Raw genomic sequence first — 26699 nt, 5'->3', positions numbered from 1 at the left:
GCCAGCAATTCTCTGGTATAACACTTTAATTTTATTTCAGGACACAGGACCAAACTGCTCATTGGACAAGGAAGTTCAATAATCCGCATGCAGCAAACACACATGTCAAACAAGACTACATAATTAAACCACTGCTTCCTTTTTGTGTGAATGTAATGGATGACCGCACAAACTCTGATGTGTGTTTAATTTATCTAATTTCAGTTTTTTGTACTGGGCTGATAGCTCACATGCTATTTCCAAATTCCATCTACCAACCTAATCATGGATTATGTAGGAAAAAAAATCACAGAAATGCAGGTCACAAAATGAATTTGTGCTCTGTAGTATTGTGCAAGACTTTCTCATCACATATGATTTCCTGTGTAACCTGATGATAACTGTGTCCTGGTCTTATGTGAGAAGTCAGTCTGCTTCCGGTTCTTATAAACAAAATCCTCAGGCTGTGTGAATTATTAATATCAGCATCCAAGATGTAATTTGGGGAATAATTCCAGCTGAAACAGATGGTTCCCTCTGTTTTTAGTCACATAGTAGTTCAATTTCAATAAAAACAAGCTTTTTTATATGCTTTGGTGGCCCTTTATCTCTTTTTGACGATCAAGATTTATATATTGTGCTAAAAGTTACATTTAATTCATTAAAAGTGGTAAAAGTCAGGGGAGCACTAAGCGTCAATAGGATTCATCCTCTGGGTATCAGGAATGTCTGAACCAAATTGAATAGCAATCCATCTAATAGCTGCTAAGATATTTAGAACTAAAGTGGTGGACCAACTGGCTGACCGAAATGCCATCCTTAGAGCCTTGCTGCCATCGTGGCAAAAAACTAAGTAAATCAAAAAAGGCAACAAGCAAATAACTTCAATAAAAAGTAAAAAAAAATAAATAAAGAGAGAGAGAGAGAGAGAGAGAGAGAGAGAGACAACAGTAACAATTGGATTTGGATTTGGATTTGGATTTGGATATGTGATATTAATTGGCTGCATACTGTGTGATCTGGCTGCCATTAGCTAACTAGACAGGACAGTGTCTTGGTAAACAATGATCCATAAAGATGTACACCCCCACTAAATCAAAAGCAGTAATAGTGTGCATAAGCCCATTGGCAAAATTATATTCCATGTTTGTAACTCAGTTGACTACCTCCTTCTCTTCCTGTTACCTGCTATGTCCGTTGCTGGGCTTGTTCGCCAGTACAGTATTTAACCTGCTGCCCCCAGTTCAGAATAAAAGTTAAAACTGCTAAAACTTGGTAGTCTCCCCTTTCCCCTCAATCCCTGAAATGTTTGCTGTTGCAGTGAAAGAAGAGCTTCTCTGCCAACTCTAACTAATAGAGCTACAGTAGCTGTAACAACTTCATTGCTGGTTTTTCTCTCTTTCCTAACTTCTAATCTCCCCCATGGACATTCACTAATCTCTCATTTGTATTAAAATCACAACTTCATGCAGAATGTCTGACTCATAAGGCAAATGAGACATTCTACAGTTTCAAGCTCAATTTAAGCGAGTGATGGCATGATGGTGATGCAGGAAAAGCCAATGTTTTGCCCTTGATGGTTGTGTTGGAACACAGTTGACAAGCTTTGACCTGACCACGACGAAAAATTTGATATAAAAAACTATTTTTTTATTACCGGTAATAAAAGTTGGCCAGTCCAACCTTAACTAACCTATCATCATTATGGACCAGGGTTTGCACCCTAGAGTGTATCTGGCCCTATTAAATGGCCTTATATTTTCTGGTTGCTAAGCAATCGTGCAGAACAAACATTGGACCTGATGACTCTCACCAGATGGATGCCCAAACTGTAACAGATTGAGCAACATGTGGGCAACAGACACTGTTCTTCTTTTGGCTTTCTTCAAATTCAATATTTTGGATGAAAAGAGGCTGAAAGATGACTCATTATCAATCAGCCCTTCAGCGTTTCAGCTCTATTGATCACATTATGCATCTTTGGGTTGACCTTGGATACAAGTGGTACACAAACAGCTTTTCTGTTATAGGTCCTCCCTCTGTGATGCTTGTGATGTGCAGTTTTGTTGACACTGAAGTGGAAATTCTAAACTGAGTAAAGTTGGAGGCCAAACTGTAGATATCTTGAGTGTTCCTTCTCCAACATTCAATAGCTCTCAATTTTTCTGACAGATGCACATACGATTTTAACAGTTGAAAACTCACATTCTGTGAACTCTGGTAATGCTTCCATGTACTGCTAATCATTATTTAAATGAATGGCTTGTCTGTGTGACGGCTTAGTAATTGTTAATTTAAATTTAAATTTTAAATTTACATTTGTTTTCCACCTTTCTGCAGGGATTTTTTTTTTTGTAACGCTGAAAGCTGGCACATTTGTAAGGTGAGCTTTAATATTCATAAATATGCTGCAAACTGTAGCTGTCATAGGGGTTTGACATTTTATAAAAGTGTTAAGAATCACACTTCATGCAAAATGTTCCCATTAAAGTGTTTTTTGAATGTGAATGTCTGATTTGAATCACTGCAGACTCTTATTATTATACACTCACCTTAAAGATTATTAGGAACACCTGTAAGATTTCTCGTTAATGCAATTATCTAATCAACCAATCACTTGGCAGCTGCTTCAATGCATTTAGGGGTGTGGTCCAGGTCTAGACAATCTCCTGAACTCCAAACTGAATGTCAGAATGGGAAAGAAAGGAGATCTAAGCAACTTTGAGCGTGGCATGGTTGTTGGTGCCACACGGGCTGGTCTGAGTATTTCACAATCTGCTCAGTTACTGGGATTTTCATGCACAACCATTTCTAGGGATTACAAAGAATGGTCTGAAAAAGGAAAAACATCCAGTATGCTGCAGTCCTGGGGGCGAAAATGCCTTGCTGATGCTAGAGGTCAGAGGAGAATGGGCCGAGTGATTCCAGCTGATAGAAGATCAACTTTGACTCAAATAACCACTCGTTACAACCGAGATATGCAGCAAGGCATTTGTGAAGCCACAACACGCACAACCTTGAGGCGAATGGGCTACACCAGCAGAAGACCCCACCGGGTACCACTCATCTCCACTAAAAATAGGAAAATGAGGCTACAATTTGCACAAGCTCACCAAAATTGGACAGTTGAAGACTGGAAAAATGTTGCCTGGTCTGATGAGTCTCGATTTCTGTTGAGACATTCAGACGGTAGAGTCAGAATTTGGCGTAAACAGAATGAGAACATGGATCTGTCATGCCTTGTTACCACTGTGCAGGCTGGTGGTGGTGGTGGAATGGTGTGGGGAATGTTTTCTTGACACACGTTAGGCCCCTTAGTACCAATTGGGCATTCTTTAAATGCCACAGCCTACCTGAGTATTGTTTCTGACCATGTCCATCCCTTTATGACCACCATGTACCCATTCTCTAATGGCTACTTCCAGCAGGATAATTCACGATGTCACAAAGCTTGAATCATTTCAAATTGATTTCTTGAACATGACAATGAGTTCACTGTACTAAAATGGCCCCCACAGTCACCAGATCTCAACCCAATAGAACATCTTTGAGATGTGGTGGAACGGGAGCTTCGTGCCCTCGATGTGAAGCCCACAAATCTCCATCAACTGCAAGATGATATCCTATCAATATGGGCCAACATTTCTAAAGAATGCTTCCAGCACCTTGTTGAATCAATGCCACAAAGAATTAAGGCAGTTCTGAAGGTGAAAGGGGGTCAAACACAGTATTATTAGGGTGTTCCTAATAATCTTTAAGGTGAGTGTATATCCTGAATAAACACCATAAAAATAGTTAGATTAAAATGTTCTTAAAGATTTTACAAAAAAATATTCTTGATGATAGTTTGGGAATATTGATGTCTCTGTTTACAGTTCTTTAGCGACAATAGCAGCATGACTGGTAATGTCTGTCTGTCTGTCGGTTGGTCTGTCCACCACTTTGGTCCAGAATGAATTAGTCAATGTTATCATGCTAACATGCTAACGTTATATCTGCTTGGCATTAGCACGTTACTATTGTTGTTAACATGATAGCATGCTGATTTAGCTCAAACCATCTCTGTGCCTAAGTACAGCCTCACAGAGCTGCTAGCATGGTATAGACTTTGAAGAATGATATGGACCAGCAACATGTAGGGTAACAAAAGGGGCAATAAAAAGTAAAAAGAGAAAAACAAAAGATTTTTGGCAAAAGAAATTTGGCACTTTGTGGCTCATCATGTTTTAGCCTGGTAATGTAGCTCTGTACTCAGACTGCAGGATTTACCCAAGGGAAAAAAGCCATGCAAATACTGTAAGCTGAGCTGAAATTGCTCTACTGCTTTAGGTTATGGTGTGTGAGTAATAATCCTGTTAGATATGTTAGCCAAGCATCCATGAATACAAAGAAGGTACTCTTTTTGATTTCATGTGTGGTGGAAGGACAGGGATATCCACTGTTTGAAATTTCAATATCGAAGACCTTGTCATTTTGGTGTTATTTGTCTCATTAAGTACAGTCACAGGCCTTTTATTCCCGCCAAGGGGTGCAATCTCCACTTGGAATATTGAGTCTCTTTTTACACAAATTTCCATTACTTTGCTTTTCATTGAAGTGGCAAGGGAGTAATGGAGAAATGCCCTGGAATATATACAGCTCCACAAAGTTTTGTGTTGATTTAACCAGTGTTAATATCTTTTTAATATATAGGTTGTGTGGGTTGTACCTTGTTCAGGTTAATAATCTTTAGGAAAAGCATATGAAGGACATACATGACATTTGACAAGATTTAGATAAAAGCATGAAGCGATGTTACTGTGCATTAGTCATATTGCTCTTTCTTATTTAGAAACACCACTACACTTCTGTGCTTTCCCTCCCTTTTGGACAGAGAAGAGAAGACAAGTTCATGTAAGGATTTTAAATGCCCCCAGTGACCTCATTCCATCACATTTTCAAAGCTCAACAGAAACACTTTGAGTAAAGAATTGATGCATAATTAGCTGCAGCAGTGGCAGCTCTGGTAAAAATGAGGAATTACTTTTTTCCTCCTCAGTCTTGCCCTGTAAATAAATGCTTTGCTTGCAAAACTTCAATGGAAAAATGTTGATTAGGTCACTAATATGAGGGTGTATGCAGGCGTGTGTGTTTATTCTGTATCACTAGAAACCTTAAAGGAATTAAATACACCTAGCCTAAACTCTTTCGGGCTGTGAGTTGAATGAATTTGCACAAAGACTGACAGCTGTTCAAAGATTAAAAAAGCCCCTACCAGCATCTATAAAGCTCACTAATTAACACATTATATCTTGTTTGTTGAATCTGTACAATTTACAAAGTATGAAAACGTTTTGGTTTTACAGAGGGGTATGTGCTGTTTCGTCTTTTTGCTAAGCTAAAATAAGCTAACTGTTTCCTGACTGTTGCTTCATATTTAGCAGACAATATATGAGTATCAATCCTCTCATCCAACACTTGGTAAGAAAGAAAATGATGGTAACGTGTTTCCCAAAACTATGCCCTTAGAGCTTGAAGGATTATTTTTTATTAAAATGCCTGGTACACACATTCATGGTCCCCTGAAGATGATTTGTAATCTTTCCCAGACCTTTCATCTAGCGCCATCATCTGGTCAAATTTTCATTTTATCCAATACTTGGTTTTTGACCAATACCTGCAAAACTAAGGGCATTGATTCCCATAAGCCTCAGCTTTACTTTGTGATTAGTGCTATTCAGCAAATGTTAGCATGCTAACACATCATTATATAAATTATACCTGCTTAACATCAATATTCTATCAATCTAGCTATCTCTCTATCTATCTATTTTTCTTTCTTTGTATATGCAAGCCTTATCATTGTGAACATGTTGATGTAAGCATTTCAGCCTCACAGAGCTGCTAGCATGGCTGTAGACTGTTAATCTTGTTTATAAGTGTGATGTCAAGGCCAGGTTCAACCTCAAAAAATGTATGAATTCTTCACCTTCTTAATTTTTCTTTTCTCATAATTTGATGGAAAAAGACAGCGTGCACACAGGATGATAAATACTGAGGTGCTGCGAATGGATCACGCCTAATAAGGCATAAAGCAAAGAGCAATATAACTCTCTCTTGTGTAAGAGAGAGGCTACATATATCGACAGTATGCTCCAAAGCTGCTCTCATACTGCTGCTCTGTAGGAGACTTATTTCTTGCTCTATTCCTGGAGGATGTTGTTGACAGTGTCTCATCTCACAAGTACCACTGGCTTCCATCAGGGCAGGAATTGCAATGTGATGTCTTTGTTGGAGGTTCACCAGTTACACTATATTCAAAAGCTTTGAAAGCAGAAGTAATACTGAGGCAAGAAAGGAAACATTTATTGTTTATGAATGTGGTGTCACACAGGTCCTGTCAGAAAAAGAACAGGGAGGTGAGGTCTTTGTTTGAGGTCTTTGAAATAATCCTGCCTCCCCTCTTCTCTTTCAACAGGCAGCTGGACTTTGGAATTGTTCCCATCAAGAACAATCTGCACATTCGTGTAAAAGCAATACATTGCAATTGCAAAAGACAGTCTAACATTCCACATAACAACTAGGTTTTACATTTGTGATGCCCACTGTAGTTTATATTGTTATAAAAATGTACAGAATAACATTTTTGTGTCTCAGTGCAAAAGATATATTCGAAAAGAATTTCAGAAAAGCCGTGCCCTTGATAAACATCCCCCCACGTCTCCCCCTGATCTGTGCCCCAACAGTAAAACAATTGGCCTATTCACAAGACCACCAATAAATAACCAACAGAAGCAGTATTACAGTCACCGTCAGATAGCAGCAGTGTTTCAGCTTTGACTTTAAATACATATTCACAAACACAGTGTGTCACTGTACACCCACAATTCATCAGAACAACTTTAACTATAGATAATAATAATTACAGTTGTATTGATAGTAATTACCATGACAATAACAACCCAAAAAAAAGTGTCACATCTGCATTAAAGTATTTACATTGCTTTTTCAAGTTCTGTGGCTTAATTTCCCGTGTGTGAATTTCCCAAGTAAAAGAAGGCAATGAAGTGTCTCTAAGGTAAAAGGCTGGGAGTGGGGAGTTTATTAGCTGGTACAGATGCTGTTGATGGAGATGATGGCGGGGTCCACCAGGCCCAGCTCCTCATGCTCGTTAACACACAGCTGATAGCCGCAGCCCCGCCTACGCTTCAGCGGGGTCACCTTGGCGTCGGGTTTGGCGCGTGGCGGCAGGAGGAAGCCAACGCTTCCCGCGATCAGCATGTGCCAGATACTGTGGATGTAGAAGTAGTTCTCCTCTGTCTCCACGAAGGCATAGAGGGCCACGGCAGACGTGGCAATCATGGTTCCCGGGAAGAGGAAGAACACCCATCGTTTCCAGGTGGGCGGGTAGCAACGCCGCCGACGGATGGTGCGCACCGTCTGACAGACACATAAAACAATGTTTTCAACTTTACCATTCAGGCCTATTTTCTTTAAAGGTCCCATGGCATGAACATTTCACTTTATGAGGTTTTTTAACATTAATGAGTTCCCCCAGCCTGCCTATGGTCCCCCAGTGGCTAGAAACGGTGATAGGTGTAAACCGAGCCCTGGGTATCCTGCTCTGCCTTTGAGAAAATGAAAGCTCAGACAGGCCGATCTGGAATCTTGCTCCTTATGAGGTCATAAGGAGCAAGATTACCTCCCCTTTCTCTGCTTTGCCCGCCCAGAGAATTTGGCCAACCCATGAGAGAGAGACATCATGGCTTTCAAACGAGCAAAGTGGCAGTTGGTCAAGGCCACACCCCCACCCTCCACCTTGCCCCCCCTCTCTCCTCCTTAATAGCTACAGACACAGAAATGGCACATACCAAGGAAAGCTCATTGTGGGACTGGCTCTAGTGGCTGTAATTCTGCACCAAGGCTGAATTATGGGAAAGAGACTTCATATACAGTATTAGGGGACCACTAAGGCCTATATAAAAAGCATCCAAAGAGCACCATGTCATGGGACCTTTAATTAAGTTTAAAATAACAAACTAAAGTCCAAATCTATTTCATAGTTTATGTGGTAACAGCTAGTTTTAGTTTTTACATTCCTTAAATTGACTGAATATCAAATTATACTTTGTAAGGTTTTCTAGGAAAAGCCTGCACAATTTGGGTCATACGTAAGATGAGAATGGGTCCATTTGATGAATACCCACAAATTTATTTGAGCTTCTTTATTTGAACACTATGCCAATAACCTAAAATACTGACCTGCTCACTACTCAGCAAAGCTAAAACAATGCTTCTCCGGGCTGCACGTAAGCGTATGTGCACAGGTGTTGTTCGGACACGTTTGTGTGTGTGTGTTTGGGGGTATAACATACGTGTCTACAGTGTCACGTTTAAACACAGGTTAAAGACAACGCAGACAAAATCAGGAAATGGAAACAAATTGCACTCTGGTAACAGTGTAAACAAACCACTACATCCACGAAACACACATGAAATAATTTGGATTTATCACTGTAAGTTGGAGCAATGACAGGATGGGCAACATTATTAAGTACCTTAAAGAGGAATTTAGATTTCTATGCTCTGCTAGAAGATCACTTTTGGCTGTACTATGCTGAAACGTATGACCAAACTCTTTTTCTGAAATAAACAAAGTGCAGGTCAGCACTATATGTTGTTGAGATTCGGGAGGTATGCACAACACGCTTTAATTCCAGTTTAAGACACTGTCTAACTGTGTGCTATACAAGAAACTGAAAAATAAAATGTTTCTCTGTAATGAGTCTCAAGTTAAACAGTCCTTTCCAAAACACTTACAAAGAAATAACAGTTGCATATCAATTTCTTTCCAGAAAATGATTAGAAACTAAGGGACGCATACAATTTTACATTATTATTTTATTTATTTTACAATTGATCTCAAAGGCCCCCGTGTTTAATGCTCTTCTTTCCGTAATTTAATGAACACATTTCACGCCGAAATAGGATATTGAATTGGGAGATCACACAGGGAGCAGTCATTCAAAAATGGAGCGCAATGGGATTTGAGTGAGGGAGCAGCAGGCAGTTTACTTTGATTGGAAGAACAGAGGGATGGGATTCTTAATAAATCTCGGTTGGTTTTATTGTCTGAAATTTCCATTCATGCCTACTGCTGTAGCATAAAGTCCATCTCGATGATCATAATCAGCTGACAGATGTTTTAAATTGGTCATCAGTGATTGGCCCGTCACCACTTTGGCTATTTTGCTATTTATGCTCGTGTTCTGTTTGGCAGTAACTGTATATGACGTCTCTATTTGTTTAATAGAGAGAATGTGCTTATTCTTTGCTGAACGTGTGGCACAGAGAGACATTTTATTTCATTTCTTTCTAAACAGTGTTTAGAGAGTGCTTCATTATTGGATTCAGTCTCTATTTTCATCGGTTCATAAACACTGATAGCTTGCATTAGATTTGTTTTTCCCAAAACATTACCATAAAGAATCCCGACCTTGTCAAGGGAAATGCAAGCTGTTCATGAATGACACAAATTAAATGTATTCTATGAATGTATAATGAATACATAAATGGTTTTGATTGAGTTATTATGATGCATACATTTTAGGATAAAGACTTTACATGAAGCCAAGTAAAAAAAAACATGAACTTTTTTGTTACTGCTCCACTCCCTTTGGAACTGTAAATATTTCTGGTTAGGACTAACAATTTCAGACTAGGACGGTGTTTTCATACATAAGGACCTCATTTATTTTGGAGGGTTAGGAATATTTGGCATTGACAGATTTGAACTTCTCCCCTTTCCTCTTACTGCTCATGACACCTCTACAAAGTAGAAGATGCTCCGTGCCCTTCACTTGACTGATCTAATTCGGTTGTGTCTGGGAACATTCAGAATGCCAGGCTTTGCAGAAACATGACAAGTTGAAATGAAAGGGCTCTTGTAGAAAATGTGTGGCGCTCAAACTTAGAGGTGCAGCACTGAGGAACGAGTGCTGAAATGCAGACATACGCTATGGAACAGCTGATAAATTATGAAGTGTCTCGTAATCAAAGCATGAGCACAGATTTATCTTTAAAAAAATGGCAACATTAGCATAACATCCAAGTTACTTTTGTGGCTAGTTACTGTGTAGTTCATCGCCATAGGAAGATTGTGTCTTACTGTTTTGGGCAATTTGACACTGCACACAATCTGTATATACTTAGATTCTGTAGATATTGACACAGTATACCAGACCATGGTATTTCAAATTTGTCAAATAACATGTCAACAAGCCATCTATAATTGAATTACAACCAGCCAAATAGTGGAAGCCAATGTCTTTATGTTTGTCTCCAAATACACTCACATTTTAATGATACAGTAGTGCCCTGCATGAATTCTGAAGCGCTGTTAATCTCAGGAGAAAAGAATCTCACTATGCTTATATATACTGTCCTACCTTTGGTGCTTAAACTGGAGGGTTTACATGGTGAATTAAACAGTACATCATCTTCCACAGTTTCTGTAGGATCATCCAGCTCACATACAGATAACTCTCAGAGCTACAACTCCCACACTTTATTCAAAGCAAAGCTTTGTCCAAGGCAGCCTCAAATCTTGTTTTCAAACTCATGTCAGAGGTTTGGTGTTAAAGGCTTTTTTTCCAAGAACCTTGCCTGAAAGACTATTATTTTTTATCTTTTCAGTTCAGGGAGCACAATATGACTCAGAGAAGAGTCAGTGGAAGTACAAGCTGACTTATAATGGAACTACAACCCATGACTAATACCCGCAGGCTGCAAAACTTTTAAAGCCCCTTCCATGCTAATGTAAAATAGCTTCATTGGTCAGAAACCCACTGTTTTTAACCATGCACATGTTCCAGCCCCATGTTCCAGCTCTAAGCTCAAATAATGGATTAAATCATTTTACACTTACTAGCATATGCAACAATAGAGGGACGGTGCTTTTTCATTTCATCTGCATGTTTGAACAAGCTTGTCTATGAATGTCAAACACGTGTATTAAAATTAATCATCTTTTATTCTGTGTAGAAATCCCTTGTAGACCAGTTGTTCACACACTGTAAGACGTAATATTTTGGGGGAAATACAAGATTTAAAATGTAATGTTATAATTTTGTCAAACAGAAACATACTGAATGCTACAAATAGGTTATTAGGTATTAGGTATTAAATTACTTTGTTTTCTGCTATATTACAATAAACTGTTTAACTTGGTAATTTTGATATGAAGCGGCTACTGTCTTTTTCTTTTTATTTGTTTGTTTTTTTTAAGATGATTTTTTAGGGCATTTTAGGCCTTTATTTCCACAGGACAGATGAAGATATGAAAGGGGAGAGAGAGGGGGGGAATGACATGCAGCAAAGGGCCGCAGGCCGGAGCCGAACCCATGGCCACTTGTGCGCCCGCTCCACCAACTGAGCTAACCCGGCCACACGGCTACTGTTTTTAAATGCAAATAAACTCATTATGGAATAAACCCACTTTTAGCTGTAGGCTACTGGTCTACTGTGCAGTAAATATATGAGTTTCCCTTACCCATGCCACGGCCATGATGCCCAAAGCAAACAGGCTGGGCCCCAGCAGGTTCCACAGACCGTGACGGTCTAGCTGCAAAGCCATAGACAGAGACATCGCCCCCAGCAGATACAGCACCTTGACAAAAAAACACATGGATCAATAACGGCACTTCATAAAACATTGTTGACACTGTTACATCCGCAGTAAATAGCAGGATATTTCTGATGTCAGAAAGCCGAGACAACATTTACTCACTGTATGTATTGTGGAAGTACATTTTCATTATTTTTGCACCTGTGTCCTGTCTTTTTCTGGGATGTGAAAGTTCTACTTTTCCTAACACAGGTATTCATGGAGGTCTAATGTAGAACTGTGTTGCTGCTGCAATAAAAGCTTGAATGTACCACAAACAGGCAGGAGGAAGAAAGATAGTGCTGTAGTATTGTGGGTGCAAGTTCAATAAGGTTAAGAAAAATAAATAGTACAGTGAAGAAGAATTGAAATATCTTGTCTGTAGTAGTTATTTGGTACTGGTCACTATGGTAATGCAATATGAACTCTAGCTTGAAGAGTGTTTCTTGTTAGCACTGTGATGTTAACTAGCCAGCAAGCTAAATTAGAAAACCATATACAGTATATTAACGGTTAGGGCTTTATATATTCTATATTTTTCTAATTTTGAACCAATCTTATGAAGAAATTAACGCCAACAATACATTGATCCTACTAGCATGTATTGTCTGTGTAGCCTGATACAGCTTCCTCCATTGTTGTCCAAAAACACATCAATGAGCCACACTATTGCACTGGGTGATGTGTTCTTTCATTAGCTTGCACACACACACACACACACACAAAAATAATGCAAATTTGTGTTAAAAAAAGAGAAGCCTGCCATTATGTAAATATGTCATCAGTTTAATGTATCAGTGAGGGAACGGTCAGTACAGAAAATAACTGTCTTTTGAAGTCTGTTGAAGACAAAATAAATATTTCAAAGTGCTCTCAGAGTAATACCCCAACCGAACTTCCTATGAAGTGAGAGCCACAGTATAACAAAGAAAACAAAACGCTGATAGAGGCCCATGCTATAAATAATGCCTTTTTTTTTAGCTTACAATTTGACATAAAGCCACAGGATATAAAATGGATAAAGTGAGAGGGAAAAAAAAAAAAAAAAATAAGATGTGCTACACATGCTTTGGGTGAACCTAGGGAACGTGAGGGGAAATTGGGGATTTTTAAGCGGGGGAAGGGATGACCTGTGCTGCAGGATAACAGAACTAATTGGCACAGACCAAGGGGTAGAGGATCAGCGTAGTGCAGCCCGAGGACTGTGCAGCAACAATCATCACTCATACTGCACCGTTGGATCAAACAGGGGCACTAAAATGCATGTAAACATGTATTGTTGTATGCAGGCATGAATGCATGGATGCTCACAGGCAAGGGTTTCGCTGTAATGAATTATTATCTGTCTTGGTGACAGACGAGCCTTTGGAGATTCTGGTAGGAAGTCTATTTTTACCTGCCACACATATTTACAGGCTCACCAATGTACAGTAATATAGACTTATACTGTATTTGTGCATGTGTGAATTACAACATATTGAATAATTAATGAATGGTGAAACCTTGTGTTTCTGTGTTTTGTGCATTCATATCTCTTTTCTCGGATTTTAGAGATTAGCAGTTGTAAAATTGTACTCAACAATTTATTGCTAAAGTCTGAGAAAGTGGCAACATTGCTAAAGGGAAGTCTGATGGGGTGAGACTCACAAGCAGTCAGATGATCAGGTTTTAAAATCTCCAAGGAGAGGACCAAGTTATTTTGGTGAGAACAATGTTATTATAACCGCTCAATAAAAGAGGGCCAAAACTACAAAGATGAGAACCAAGTTGTAATAAAATGTAATTATCCTTTAAATTGATGTTTATGATTCTGACGGAGTGACCATTAGCGAGTTGAGATTAATAACTTTCTATATGTGAACGAGCAAAAATGCCCTTGCAAGATATTTTGCTGACTTCTAGACCTTTGAAGGTCCATAAGTCTCACACACACACACACATGCACGCACGCACGCACACGCACACTATCAGGTGGTCCTTCACCCTCTACTGCTGCTGCGGTCATAGACATAAACAAACAAACAAACAAACACACACATACACAAACAAACAACCGCACACAAACAACCGCACACACAAACACACACACACACACACACACACACACACACACACATACTGAGTCTCGCTAGTACACAAACACACATCTCCACTTGCCAGTCCTGACATGTGCGATTTGATTAGTGACTGCGTACTGCAGCGCTCAGCAAAAATGAAAACTCTAGAGGACAGCAGATGTTCGTATACTCTCCCTCCCTCCCTCCCACTACTCCGCCCCCTCCCCCTCCCTCTTTCTCTGTCTCATTTATGGCACACACACATTACACATACACCCACAGACACACACTTTCCCTAAGACTGCTTGGTGTCTTCAAGCATCTTGATCTGCCATCTTGGTGTGCAGCCAGGGAATGACCCAGGGAGAAGGTGCACCTGTTAGTGTTTACTGTTATCCACCGCAATATGTCAACAACCAGAGAATTTAGCACCAGGCATCGCTGATTCTAACACATTGATCTTTTAATTATTGACTAAAAATTGAGGCATATGCTTTACTCATTTGTATCTCTACTTCACAGCTCTTCAGCTCTACCTTTTAGTCCTCTAATCCCTCTTTGCTTCAGGGTTTATCTCAAGTTTGTGGTCTGCTGTGCTCCTATTGTACATTTTTAGCTTAATAGTACTTTTTACCAAATGTATTTTAAATGTTATACTGTTATGTAAATGTGTAATTTTACCTTCTTTTAGGGTGACTTTTTTTTTACCATCTGTCTAGGGACTGCAGATGAAAAATAGACTTTTGGCTAACTCTGGCATATTGACAGAAATGTTTATTAATATGTCCCTGTAATAAAATAAATAAGCAAAAAAATAAGAAATAAGTTGTCGATCCCTAACATGGAACTCTCAGCCAAGGTGCTGCCAGACTGCAACACATGACAGTGGACAGGCATTAGGGTCAGAAGATGTCTAGTTCCAGACGTCAGTACCACTGCCCACTTCTAATATTTTGTCAAGCAAACCACACTGTTCTGAAGTGGCTCTTGTGAATGGCTGCTTTGAGCCAATCAGACGGTGGAGGAGACAAATGCAAAAACCATCTCGGCCACCATAAATCAGAGCCTTTTGTGGGAGATTTAAGATCTTTATGATTTAAAGGTGGTGACATGGGCTGCACTCCACATGGCCTTGTCGATGTGCCGCTGTTTACATTGCAGCAAATGTATTTATATTTAATTATATATTATTATAATTATTCATATTAAATTATAAATCATTTTAGATAATATATATCGAAAAGCTCACACGTTTTATTAAAGTGGAAACAAAATGGTCATTCAGCTGGAATGTCATTACAAATGTGCCTACACTCAGCTACAACTACAGTTCCATTAAAATAGTCATTTTTCCTTCAACTATGTCACTTGACTCTCCTTTAAGGATAATTAGGATGAACTACAGTATGCGCCTACCTGTTTGATGATGGACTTTAGCCTGGCCATCGCAATGACAGTGACCCACACTGACATGAGAGACCCAAGGAAATCACAGAACTGCAGGACGTCATACTCCATGATGCAAAAGACCACAATACCCGGCTGGTCACATGCATGGTAGAACTGTCAGAGAGGGAAAAGGCAGTGAGTGGTCAGACCAACCAGCAGATATGTCTGAGAAGCTAACATATACACTTTTTTCATGCAGGGCTCAAGTCAGTCTGAACGCATCCTAACAAATGTGTTGAGTTCCATGATAAACATTTGCAAATTGTCCAATGTTTGCATTAATGATTGCTAGCTTGCCGTCTCCTGACTGTCTGCTTACCGAAAATTCTAGTTTAGTTGAGTTGCAGATGAAGCAGTAATGCAGCTTTCCAAATATTTGTGCCGGTATCAGACCCAAAAATAACATTTTATTGGCCAACTCTGTTTTATAGAGCAGAGATCTTTAACAGGGGTCCTCAGAGTCACTGCAGTCCAGCTCCAAGTTTCTCTCAAATTTTGAAAGTTCTTTTTATTAGACAACATACATACATCCTAAAGATTCACTGTGACATATAAAAGATGATTTATAAAATCATGCCAACAATTAAAATTTTATGTGGTTTAGTATTCTATGCACTAAAAAGGCACTGTATGTATAAAGGCTTTAGGCACACGTTATTGAAGGCCCAGTTTACTATGCAACTTCATTTTATACAATATATGTAGTAGGGGGTCCCTGCTCCATCTCTCTTTTAGTTAAGGGGTCCTTGGCTTAAAAAACGTTAAAGACCACTGTTATAGAGGATAGAACATATACTACTTTGCTAGTGTGGCAGTCACTCACAGTGGAGAAGAACATGGTGAAAATGTAGACTGAAGCCTCCAGCAAGTAGTGGCTTCGGATGGCGATGGCCACAGGCGGGATGAACATCAGGTTACTGAGACAGAGCAGCAGGGTGGAGAGGAGCTGGAAACTGTAGGAGTAGGCCTCCGAGTTGTCTGTGCATCCCCAGCCATCCCAGCCTGACACACACACACACACACACACACACACACACACACACACACACACAGACACACACACACACACACACACACACACACACACACACACACACACACACACACACACAGAGAGTCAGTACTGTACTGTATGATGGTCTAAGAAAGTAGAGATCTAAGAGCGTAGAGAGCTTTTGTGTCTACAGTCTTTATAGGTTGAAAAGAACTGGAGTTAAAGCAGTTTTGACTTCCTGAAACTCAAAAAAAAAAACTTTAGGAAAATCTTCTGGAACTTTTTAGCTGAATGGATGAGAAGGAGCTGTACTGTTAATGAATCGGGTTTTTTCAAAAGCTCATCCCTTTAGAATTTTCAGTATTTCTTAAAATGGATCAAATATTTATCTCTTGACAAGATCAATGCTTCATCGGCCCTTTCTTATAAACATACATTTCTCTGTGAAAAACAATCAAAAACAGATCTGCGTGAAGCTGTTTGTCTTGTATGGAGGCACCTGGTGAGAATTAAATATTCGTGAGCACTGTTGAATGGAGGGTTTCCGGTGTGAGACGTGCCAAGGGCGAGTGCTGAATGCAAAGCGCCTGCCAGGAAGCAGTTACACACGTGAAGTATGACAATGAATTTAAAAGCAGTCCCGATAAAAGAAGATCAAAGGCAGGATTTTTAGTTTCATAAACTCATCTTTTATTGAAAAGCTGTTAGTAATTAAGACTGTGTTTTATTGGGTTATATTAGAAGATTAATACCAGGCGGCTGTATGACTCATTGGACAGCAGCACATACAATTTAATTGCTCTCAATTCTGAAAAGAGACCTGGGCCATCCCACCTTGCTCTCTCTTGTTTTCTTGTCACTCTGCATGATATGCATGATCTTCCAACAAATTAGAAATTCTTTGCCACAGTGATGACCCAGTTCCTCACAGAAAGTTGTATCTTATCTTGTATGCAAACAAAGCTTTTGACTGCTGAAAATCAATTCCACTTATTAATTCATGGTCATGCCTTTTGCTAATTATTAATTACTGATGGATAATTAACGGCATTGTTGAGTACACACCTAATTTATTCATTCATGTATCCACTTCTATCAAACAACTTGCTTTGTTTTGTTGGCAATAGGCTTCCATAACCGTGTTTAGTGAATGGAAATGCAATTTAAAAAGGCGGACATTCAAATAGAATCAATTAAGACATAGACATCCTAATTTAAATTGTGTTTGCATTCAAATTATGCACAAATTCAAATCAACAAAGAGGGGGAAAAAAGCCCCTATGTGAGCCTGAAAAATACACTGACAATGGCATGCATTGCAATAGATTTTATAAGTAAATTGTTACCTGCTTTGCATTCACAGGCAGCATAGAGATAGTTGTTTGTTCGCAGAAGCTTGCACTGCCCATACGTCCCACAGTCATTGATGCATGGAGTCAGGTATGCACGCATATACACCTCGGCAGTGACATTGGTGCATGCCTCAAATCTGGAAAAGTCACAGACAGGCAGAATGCAGATAGAGGTGAGCATGAGGAACATCACTGGTAAATTAAGCCAGTATTAAAGTAGAAATGTGCAGTGGTTAACTGCAACTGTGAACTGTGATGTGTTAACGGCCTACAAGTCCAGCTGAAAAGTCCACTGCTGTTTAAACCTCCCAGATTCAGTCAGTGTGGCTATAGACTCTGTCTTGTTGTTTTATGTGCTCCAGCACTATGTTGGAGATCAAAAGGTTGTTTTAGGATTGTCAGCTTGTGCAATCTCTAAAAGCATTTACAAATGTAGTTTTCCACAAATTGTGTCTGTGCTTTATAGACCAACAAGGAAGTTAGGGTTCTCCTGTGATAGTTTAACCTTCATTAAGTATCTCAGTTAGGTACCACACTTGGATTTCTTTACAATACTCTGCCTATAATAAAATAATAACAAAGACCTCCATTTGTAATGTCAAAACTTTCTTTTTTGTACTTTTAGAGAACCATTTCAACAAAAATGTACATTTTATAGGAATTTCATGTACTGATAGAAGTTGTTATGCCATGCTATGAGTTATAACTATAGTGTAGAAACTAACAACTGCACATGAATCTATATATAATTTGTTAATCTCTGATTAGAAAGAAACTTGCATATTTCTGCTTGCATTGTATCCTTTCATTCAATCAGGGGGTAACAAATGTGTTTCTTTTCCTTTTCATAGAACCCATTCCTTTAATTGGAACAGCTGCTCACTTCCTAATCCCTAAATTATAACACTCAACTTAATTTTAGCCTTGAAGAGCACCTATCATTCACACTACCGCTTTTCTTCTCTAACAAGACCTGATTAATTTAGCATGTGGAAATTTGTGGAAATCTAACATAGCTTTGTGAATGTTTTCTACATTTTCATACCTCAGCAATGACTTTCACGTGAGGATGAGACCATGTCCCGTACCATCTGTTATTATTTGTTATTGAAATTCAATTGGAACTCCCAAGTGGCCGGCAACTAAATCTGCTCAATTTCATTCCGTGCACATCTTCGTGCCATTAAGGGTTCGGCAATACATCTTAATCTGCTGAATAGCTAATACGCTAATACAATGCGTTGGCCAACTTAAAGTAACATTTTCCCCTCCTCTTTACAACATATCTCACAATGACTTGAAACAACCCTCAGAAAAAGAGTGTGTACTTATTGCACTCATCTGTGGATTAAATTGTAAATGAAGGTGAAGAGAACAATAGAGATGACTAGATATTTCTATTCAAGACAAGATAAGAGCTGTGCCCTTAATTAAAAACCCCAAATATCTTCTAGGTGCAATGCACTATGGTCTGCTTAGTATACTAAAGATAAAAAAACTAGTGTCTGTGCCTCTTTTTTTAACATTTCTTCCTGTATGAACAGTGATCATTTTGTCTAAATTTCCCAATATGCAAATGTTGAATATGAAAAATCTACTTTTTTAAACCTCAAAATCTAACCCTTTTCCATGTCATATGCTAGGTGTGCACCATAGGCACATTTATGAAGCCAATCCCAAATTAATCTGCTGGGTGACAGATGGGAGAGAATGTGGCTGAATGAGGGAGGCAGCACTGTTTAATCAGTGAGCATGGTGTCTTCATTAGAGCACTGAAATTTAATTTTGGTAAATAGGATTTTTATACAATGATGTTTTTAAGAAATACTGAATGTCTTATTGTCAATTGTCTTCCTATAATTGACAGAAAATATTGTCTCACAGAGGTTGCTTTGGGGCCACTGGGACCAAGCCAAAGAATTAATTATAAGATTGTCAAAAATGTATAAGCTCATAAATTATGTTTTGGAGACTTTATGGGTTGACTACTACAGAGCACACAATTAACACCATTGTTTCCTTTTTAAAGGTATAAAGGAAATAGTTCAACTTTTTGTGAAATCCACTCATTCACTTTCTTGCTGAGAGCTCCACGAGAAGATAGCTACCCCTGTTATTTCTGTATGCTAAAAATGGCGCTAGCAGCTGGCTAACTTAGTGTGTGTATTAACACTAAATATGTTTGCTTAATACGTAAAATGGGGATTTCTTATTTTTTACACGTGTTTGTAAGGGAAACCAGCAGAGACTCTAGGAAGTTACTGGTCCCAAGCAGTCCGGCTCATAACCCATAAAACATTGAATTGTCGTTTTTATAGTTTGGTTTTTGTACGGTTTAAACATACCAGATATACTGTAACATGTTGATCAGTGAGCTTTAGAGGCGCTGTTCTGCTGATTCTTACATTTGGACAGTGCTAGCTGTTTCCCCGTTTCCAGTCTTTATGCTAAGGTAATTTAGCTGGCTGCTGGCAGTAGCTATATATTTAGCATAGGCCTCCAGCCATGATAGTAGTACTGGTCATCTAAATCACATCAAGAGAGCAAATAAGCGTATATTACAGTTTAAGTGTCAGACCTTTCCTCTAAAGGCATACAATGCAGGATTTGGCGGTTGCTGTTGTAAACACATTCAAAGTTGGCCACAAATAAACACACACACACACACACACACACACACACACACACACACAGATCTCCGCACAACCCTGGAGTAAGGTGTTGCATTGCCAGATTTTGTGTGAATGCAGCTGAAGTGCACGCTTCATACTGTCCACTGTGGGCTCTCTGAAAAAACTCTGCATATTATAACTAAAAAAACAACAGTTACTAAATGCTAATTAATTCTAAATGCACTTAAGTAAAGCTTTCCAGTAAAGCACAGTGTAACCATATAGTGGATATCTTATAGAAATATAGAATTAATATTGCCTGTCTTACCCATGTTCAGTGGCACATAGAGAGCGCAGACTGAGGTACCAGGGGCCTGTTTGCGGATAGGGAATCCTCAATTTGGTGATATTAACAGAGGCATTCACAGAAAGGAAAAACCCGGCCCCCGATTCTGCAACAGGTGAAAAAAAGTAATAGAAACATATTTTAAAACGCTTAAACAGAATAAATGCATTAACAAGAAGAAGTTACATACATTTCCATTTATTTGCTTCTAAAATTTTGCAGTTAAAACATTTGAAATTGTTGAAATAATGGAAGAGTTGAAGTTGCAGTCGGAAATACAAATACTGAAAGGAGCTAAAATTCAAACGGATGTGATAAATTAAGTTGAAGTTGTTGAAGTGAAACCCCTGACCACTGAACCACTAAAAGGAGTTGAAATGTCAGTCGTGTGTAGGGGATAAATTGAGCTTGAAGTGTTAATTAACGTGGAAGTCCTGATAGAAATTAGTGCCAGTTCTTAAGATGATGTCAGCTAACAGTTGGAGTAAACTGTGTATGAATAGTCAATGTTTTGTGAGTTAGAGGAGCTGGAGAATGTTTTTATTGCTCAAATGTGAAGACCTAGAAGAGTCTCACACTCATATAGAAAAAAAATGTATTACTTGTAATATTAAACATGAATTATAATATGCTACAGTATAATAATATATAGTTAATATACTGTTTATTAATTTGGGGTATATTGTCAAAGGTAAACTTGACATACCTGATTCACATTTCAATGAGGAGTTTTCCCGTAAGAAGAGAGGCATCCCATGGTTCAGGCAGCCAAACACTGTGACATTAGCTCCTTTCAGCGTAGACTGCAGGAGGAAACACAAGCAAATGTCATTCATCCATCCAACCATCAACCATCTGCTGCCATCATGCTGGTGAGCTAACACTGTTCATGATTACCTCAGGTGTCATTTCAGCCGTCAGATAGTAAACTTTAAAACTAACAAATCAAGTGAAACTGCTCTCCCTCTGTCTGCCTGAGGCACCTAAATGAAGATGTTGGCAGTTTATCTCCTTAAAGCATCAATTATACATTAACACGTTCAGGCATAAAAAAAAAAAAATAATAATAATCTGGAGAATTATTCAAGCGTTGGGAGCTGCATCTGCTTATACAAATTGGCTCATTCCGCAGAGAGGTGAAAGGAGACCACTACAGTCCAATTTGGTGTATAAGTAAAAGGACACCGGGAATACAAATAGCAGCAATGAATTACTGTAAGTGTTCATAAAGTGTCAGTGTGCACTCAGGCATCAAATTTGACACTTCATAACTTTCTAAATTCCTTGTAATTTATTCACTGTGTCTTTGGGAATGAAGAGCGTTGAAATGTTTTACAACAATTGTGAAAAGTATCCAACTAAATTACTAAACTTGAAACTGCAGGTCAAAATTAGTAAAAAGCCCTTTTTTATTTAGATAAAAGCTTTACAGAAGACATAGCACATTAAATTAATTTGTTTTGTGTCCAAAAGGAAATGCGCTTGATGGTAGGGAGGGATAACTTTAGGCAATTATTTCTTGAATTAATATATTTCTATCACCCTCCCCCCCCCCCACCAGCACAAAATGAGCATAATGTATATGCAGGGAGTTGGCAAAGTTGTTGATTAATGCAATGACTCAACAAACACTTTGCCAGGTGCTGAGATTTCAGACTTCCTAAACTCGCAATCTGGCCTGTACTATCTTGGTAGTAAGACTCAATCACGTCCACTGGCATTTCAAGATAGTCCCTCCCCCCTCCTTCCCCCTTTCGTCCGGACTCTGCCCTACAGTTTGAAGATAGATTACCAGACGGACCACAGGAAGCCCAGGGGCTGCAAAGGGATCAGAGGGCCTCCAAACTCAGACTCTTTATATGAAGTAACTGTTATCAACATTTTTGGTTGGTAAGTCAAAGAGCTCAGTAGACATGTTTTTAGTCATGCTAGAATCTTTGCAATGCCAGCCTCTTGGTTGGCCTGTCCACCACTTTGGTTCAGACTGAAATATCTTGAGAGCTATGAAATGGATTGCTATGACATTTATGAGAGATATTCAAGGTCCCTAGAGGTGAAATTCTAATGACTTTGGTGCTCCTCTGGCTTTTCCTCTAGTGCCAGCAGTTTTCACAGACATTCATGGACCCCAGAGGATGAATCCTCCTGACTTTGGTGAACCCCTGACTTTTCCTTTTGCTCCACTACGAGGTTGACATTTGGAGATAATAGAAAATAACTTCTAACGACTTTGGTGATGCTCTGACTTTTCCTCCAACACCACCAGCAGGTCAAAGTTTCTTTTATTCGGGTTATATCTCAGCATCTATTTGATGAATTGGCACATTTGGCACAGACTCATGGTTCTCAGACGATGTTTACTAATGACTTGTGTGATCCTGTGACTTTTCATTTTTTTCACATAATATAGCTACAGTAAGCCGAAGTTCAGGTGCAGTTTTCAACGAATAGGAAAAGGATGGGCATTGTACACATCTGTGCCCAGGAGTCCCTTTCCTTAGCTTGCACGGCAGCTGGGTTCTTGCGATATCACGAGATCATGCAATAATTGCAGGGTCACATATCACACAAAATCATCTTTTCAGGCTTCAAGTAATGCATTTGTGTCCAAACTGCTGTTCAAAAAATAAGTTTCCCCAAACTTGTTGCCCCTACCCCTAGTCCAGATAAATCGAAACATTGAGCCAAAGGAAAAGTAATTTCTTGTGTTGTGGTTCCAAAAATCTCTTTACATGTTCTTCTGGGCACACAGAAAATCTTAAGCGATGACATCACTGTGCATGAGGAGCAGTACAGCAAGAACGGCCAGCCAAATATAAAACCGGTTTCCGGATATGTTTTACTCTGCCTTAAGCAATTGAAATTAAGAAAGGAATAAATAACACATCCTATTCTCACTTAGATATGCTAGCGGTTTAGATAAAATCCCTGTAGACATTTTTTTAGGTGGCTAAGCTAAAGCCAGGCTACTGCCACTTTAAAGAGTTTATTTCCTCATACTTCAGCTTTAGTCAAGGTCAGGTTATTTACATTGTGTTGACACAAATCATTTAAGCTCAACCTTCAGAATTAGAATCCATAATATCTTATGGTTAACAGTTTTAAATGATGGCCCCGCATGTAACGTGCCCACGTTGGTTCAACAGGATATCAAATTAAGGAAGCAAGATGCTCTCAAGATACAGATGATTATTTTGTTTGATTCTTCTCAAATATATCGTCTGAACCACTCATGTGCTGTAGAAACCAGGAAATTAATTTGTTTTCAACTCCACTCTGCCTGTCTGTGTGGAGCTCAAATTAAGATTTACTGATAACTTTGGAGGCTCCAAATGATTTCCCCTCAAGCTGGATGCCGACCCTGCACCTTGCATCTTTGCTGTCCTGTAACCAGTGATTCAAAAAGGATTTCAATCACTTCTTAAAATGGCTGTTGTCAGAGCATTGCTGATGAATTATTGTTCAGCTCTTGTTGTGCTTGCCTCTTTTTGTTGTGCCCCATTTTAAATTCATGCCTGTAATTTTAACGTTAATTTTGTTTGGGGTTTAATTTATTGCTGTTACTTGTAAAGCACTTTGTAACATTGTTGTGACCATTGCTACATTAATCACGTTTAATATTGTGATGTATATGCCTGATCCATTATGCAGCTGTTAGTTAGGATTGTGGAACGTGAGTTGCAGAGGCATAATTCAATCAGGAGCGCAACCTTCCAACAATGCAATGCTCAAGGTTACTGACTGACACAAACTACTGTGGAGGAACTAAGAAAACTAGAAAATAATTACTACAACAGGACAGATTTCTGACTTCAAATTTCATAAAAATGCTGCAAATGAAAAAGACTTTTGATGAATGCCAGTTAATCTCTGTTGTTTACTCATGTGGCATCTGCTTTGCTAAATTTCCCAGAAGTTACGCTGATGTGCCAGGAAAAACACAATGTCAACTATAGCAAGAACATGGATGAAGCTGGCATGTGCACTATATGCTGCACATCCCAGTGCCCAAACTAATTAAAATAAACTCCATGAGTTTTAATTTTGCTTAGTGAAATATTAAAATGTCTTCTGTTTTGACTCATATTGGTTTTGCAAATATACCAATGCCGCTAAGTGACAGCTAACATGTTCGTTTTTTTCAGTTCAATATCTAATATTTCTAATCAAATTAAACATGTTACAAAGAAGTTCTCAGATGGGTAATAAGTAAGTGAATGAATATATAAGCATGGTGACAAATCAGAATTTTGCAACAAAAAAAGAACAGATAAATAGATGAATGGACACAAATAAAGCCTATTATATTTTGATATATTTGATAATAAATGTGGATGTGAATAAATACTGAAATAAATCTATAAATAAATAAATACATACATTACACAATACATACAATACATTTTTATTATTACTATTTATCTATTGTCATTGCCTATTTATTTGTATTATTTTTTGGCAACATTTCTATTTATTCATTTATTTTTAATCCATCATGCTCATTTATTTATTTGAGCCCCTTGAAACTAACAAAGCATACACTGACACAGTCTCAGGGACTAAAGCTCATTAGAGTGCTTACAATTTCTTTCTCTGCATAAGTCCTACCTGAAGAACACTTTGAAAAATGGATCTAAAGTGATTAAAGTGATCCACAGCCAGTTGAGGTATCAGTAGAAATAGAAGCCATATGCATTCCATTCACACTTTCTCACAGAGTGTGATGCAAGGCAGACAAGCAGCTCCAGCTATTGTCTCCTAAAGCCGTGCAAATCTGCCAAAGTCGCCCACTGGCAGCGGCTGACTGGAATCTGCGCATGTGACAAGCAAGTGACAGATCATCGCCGAGGGGGGATAAATCTGTCCATAGAATAATATAGCATGACAGTCTCTCTGAAGAATACATCTTGTGGCTCACACAGCAACAGCAACCAGGTTTCATCACAGGACATTGTCTCTGTTACATCTGCCAAGTTAAAATCAACCGACTATACACACTTCTGCGGTTTGGGGTAGTGGTCGGAAGGGGTCAGGGTCTATCCCAGGATGAATGAGGCAGGAAAACACCCAAGAGATCGCTATTACAGCGCTGACACAAACAGAGGTTCTCCTGACGAATGTAGGATGAAGCACACATAAACACAATCACAACATGGAAACTTCACAGAGAAAGGACCAGGGTTCCCATTTAAACCCAAGACGATCTCTCTGTGAGGTGGCAGTAAAGCCACTAACCCACTGTGTCGCCACATCAACCAAGCAATCAATCAATCAATAAACCACCACAATAATTGCAGTCAATTACAATATTTCCTTTCCTTTAAAGTAAACTATTCCTGTTTTTTGCTGACATTTTGGGAAATAGGGTGTGTGCTTTTTTTACGGGGGGTTAGATGAGAAGATCACTTATCAGGTTCATCTCTGGGTGTTCAGTGGAGATGAAAGATGTGTTTTGCCTAGCTTATCACAAAGTCTGGAAGCAGGGAGAGACAGCATAGAGGCTGCATGATAACAACTGCAAACCTGTCTTTTTTACATGTCAGGCTGAAAAATACGGTTATTTTCATTCATTTTTTAATCTGACATTATGTTCTTGATTGAACAATGAAACAAAAACTCCCAAAAAGTCAATATCTAGTATAGTTTAATATCAAATGAGGTAAAAACTGAATAAATTCACATTTGAGGTGGAACCATTAGATCTTTTGTTGTTTTTGCTTGAAAAATGACTTAAATGATTACAAAACAGTTGCTGATTTTTTTTTTATTGTTTTAAAACTAATCAATTTATTGACTAATTCTCCCAGCTCTTTTTATATATTGAAGCTTTTTTAGTGACTGATAACACTTAAAGTGCTGAGGAAAATGACATGATACGATCGAAAAGCTCCAGCGCAGCTTCTGGTGAGATTGTTTTGTTCATTTTAGAGTTGTTGGCTTATTTTTCCTTCTGTTTCCTCTTGCCATTTATGCTAAGCTACAGGTACTGAAGACTAAAAATATTCTTGACCAATATCTTTTCTGAATTCAAAGAGATGAAACTGATATCAATCTAACTCCCAGGAAGACAGCAAGAAAAGCATATTTCCCAAAATGTCAGCATATTTCTTTAAACTGAACAATCAAAGATATTTGTGGTGGTTTTACTGAATGCTTCATCCTCTAGTTACTTCAACACTGGCTGGCTTGCTTTCTATTAGGAGTAAAATGTTCAAAAGTCCATCTGCCAGCCTGTAGCTCTCCAGTTTCTGGCTCCCTGTAGACCT

At 38.7% G+C, this 26699-nt stretch overlaps 1 protein-coding gene across 1 annotated transcript in view; it reads right to left on the bottom strand.

The window, feature by feature from the left end:
• Positions 1-6723: 6723 nt before the first annotated feature.
• Positions 6724-26699, bottom strand: part of tmem8b (transmembrane protein 8B) — a 33782-nt gene continuing 13806 nt past the window's right edge. Inside the window, 7 exon segments of the mRNA XM_028579159.1 lie at positions 6724-7398; positions 11510-11626; positions 15097-15243; positions 15953-16131; positions 17470-17612; positions 20416-20539; positions 21140-21236. Coding sequence (XP_028434960.1) covers positions 7063-7398; positions 11510-11626; positions 15097-15243; positions 15953-16131; positions 17470-17612; positions 20416-20539; positions 21140-21236 — 1143 coding nt within the window. The 3' untranslated portion in view covers positions 6724-7062.

The sequence above is a fragment of the Perca flavescens genome, chromosome 5, assembly GCF_004354835.1.
Source record: "Perca flavescens isolate YP-PL-M2 chromosome 5, PFLA_1.0, whole genome shotgun sequence".
Lineage (NCBI taxonomy): Eukaryota > Metazoa > Chordata > Actinopteri > Perciformes > Percidae > Perca > Perca flavescens.
The sequence above is the reverse complement of the archived record's forward strand: the minus strand, read 5'-3'. Positions and strand labels throughout refer to the sequence as shown.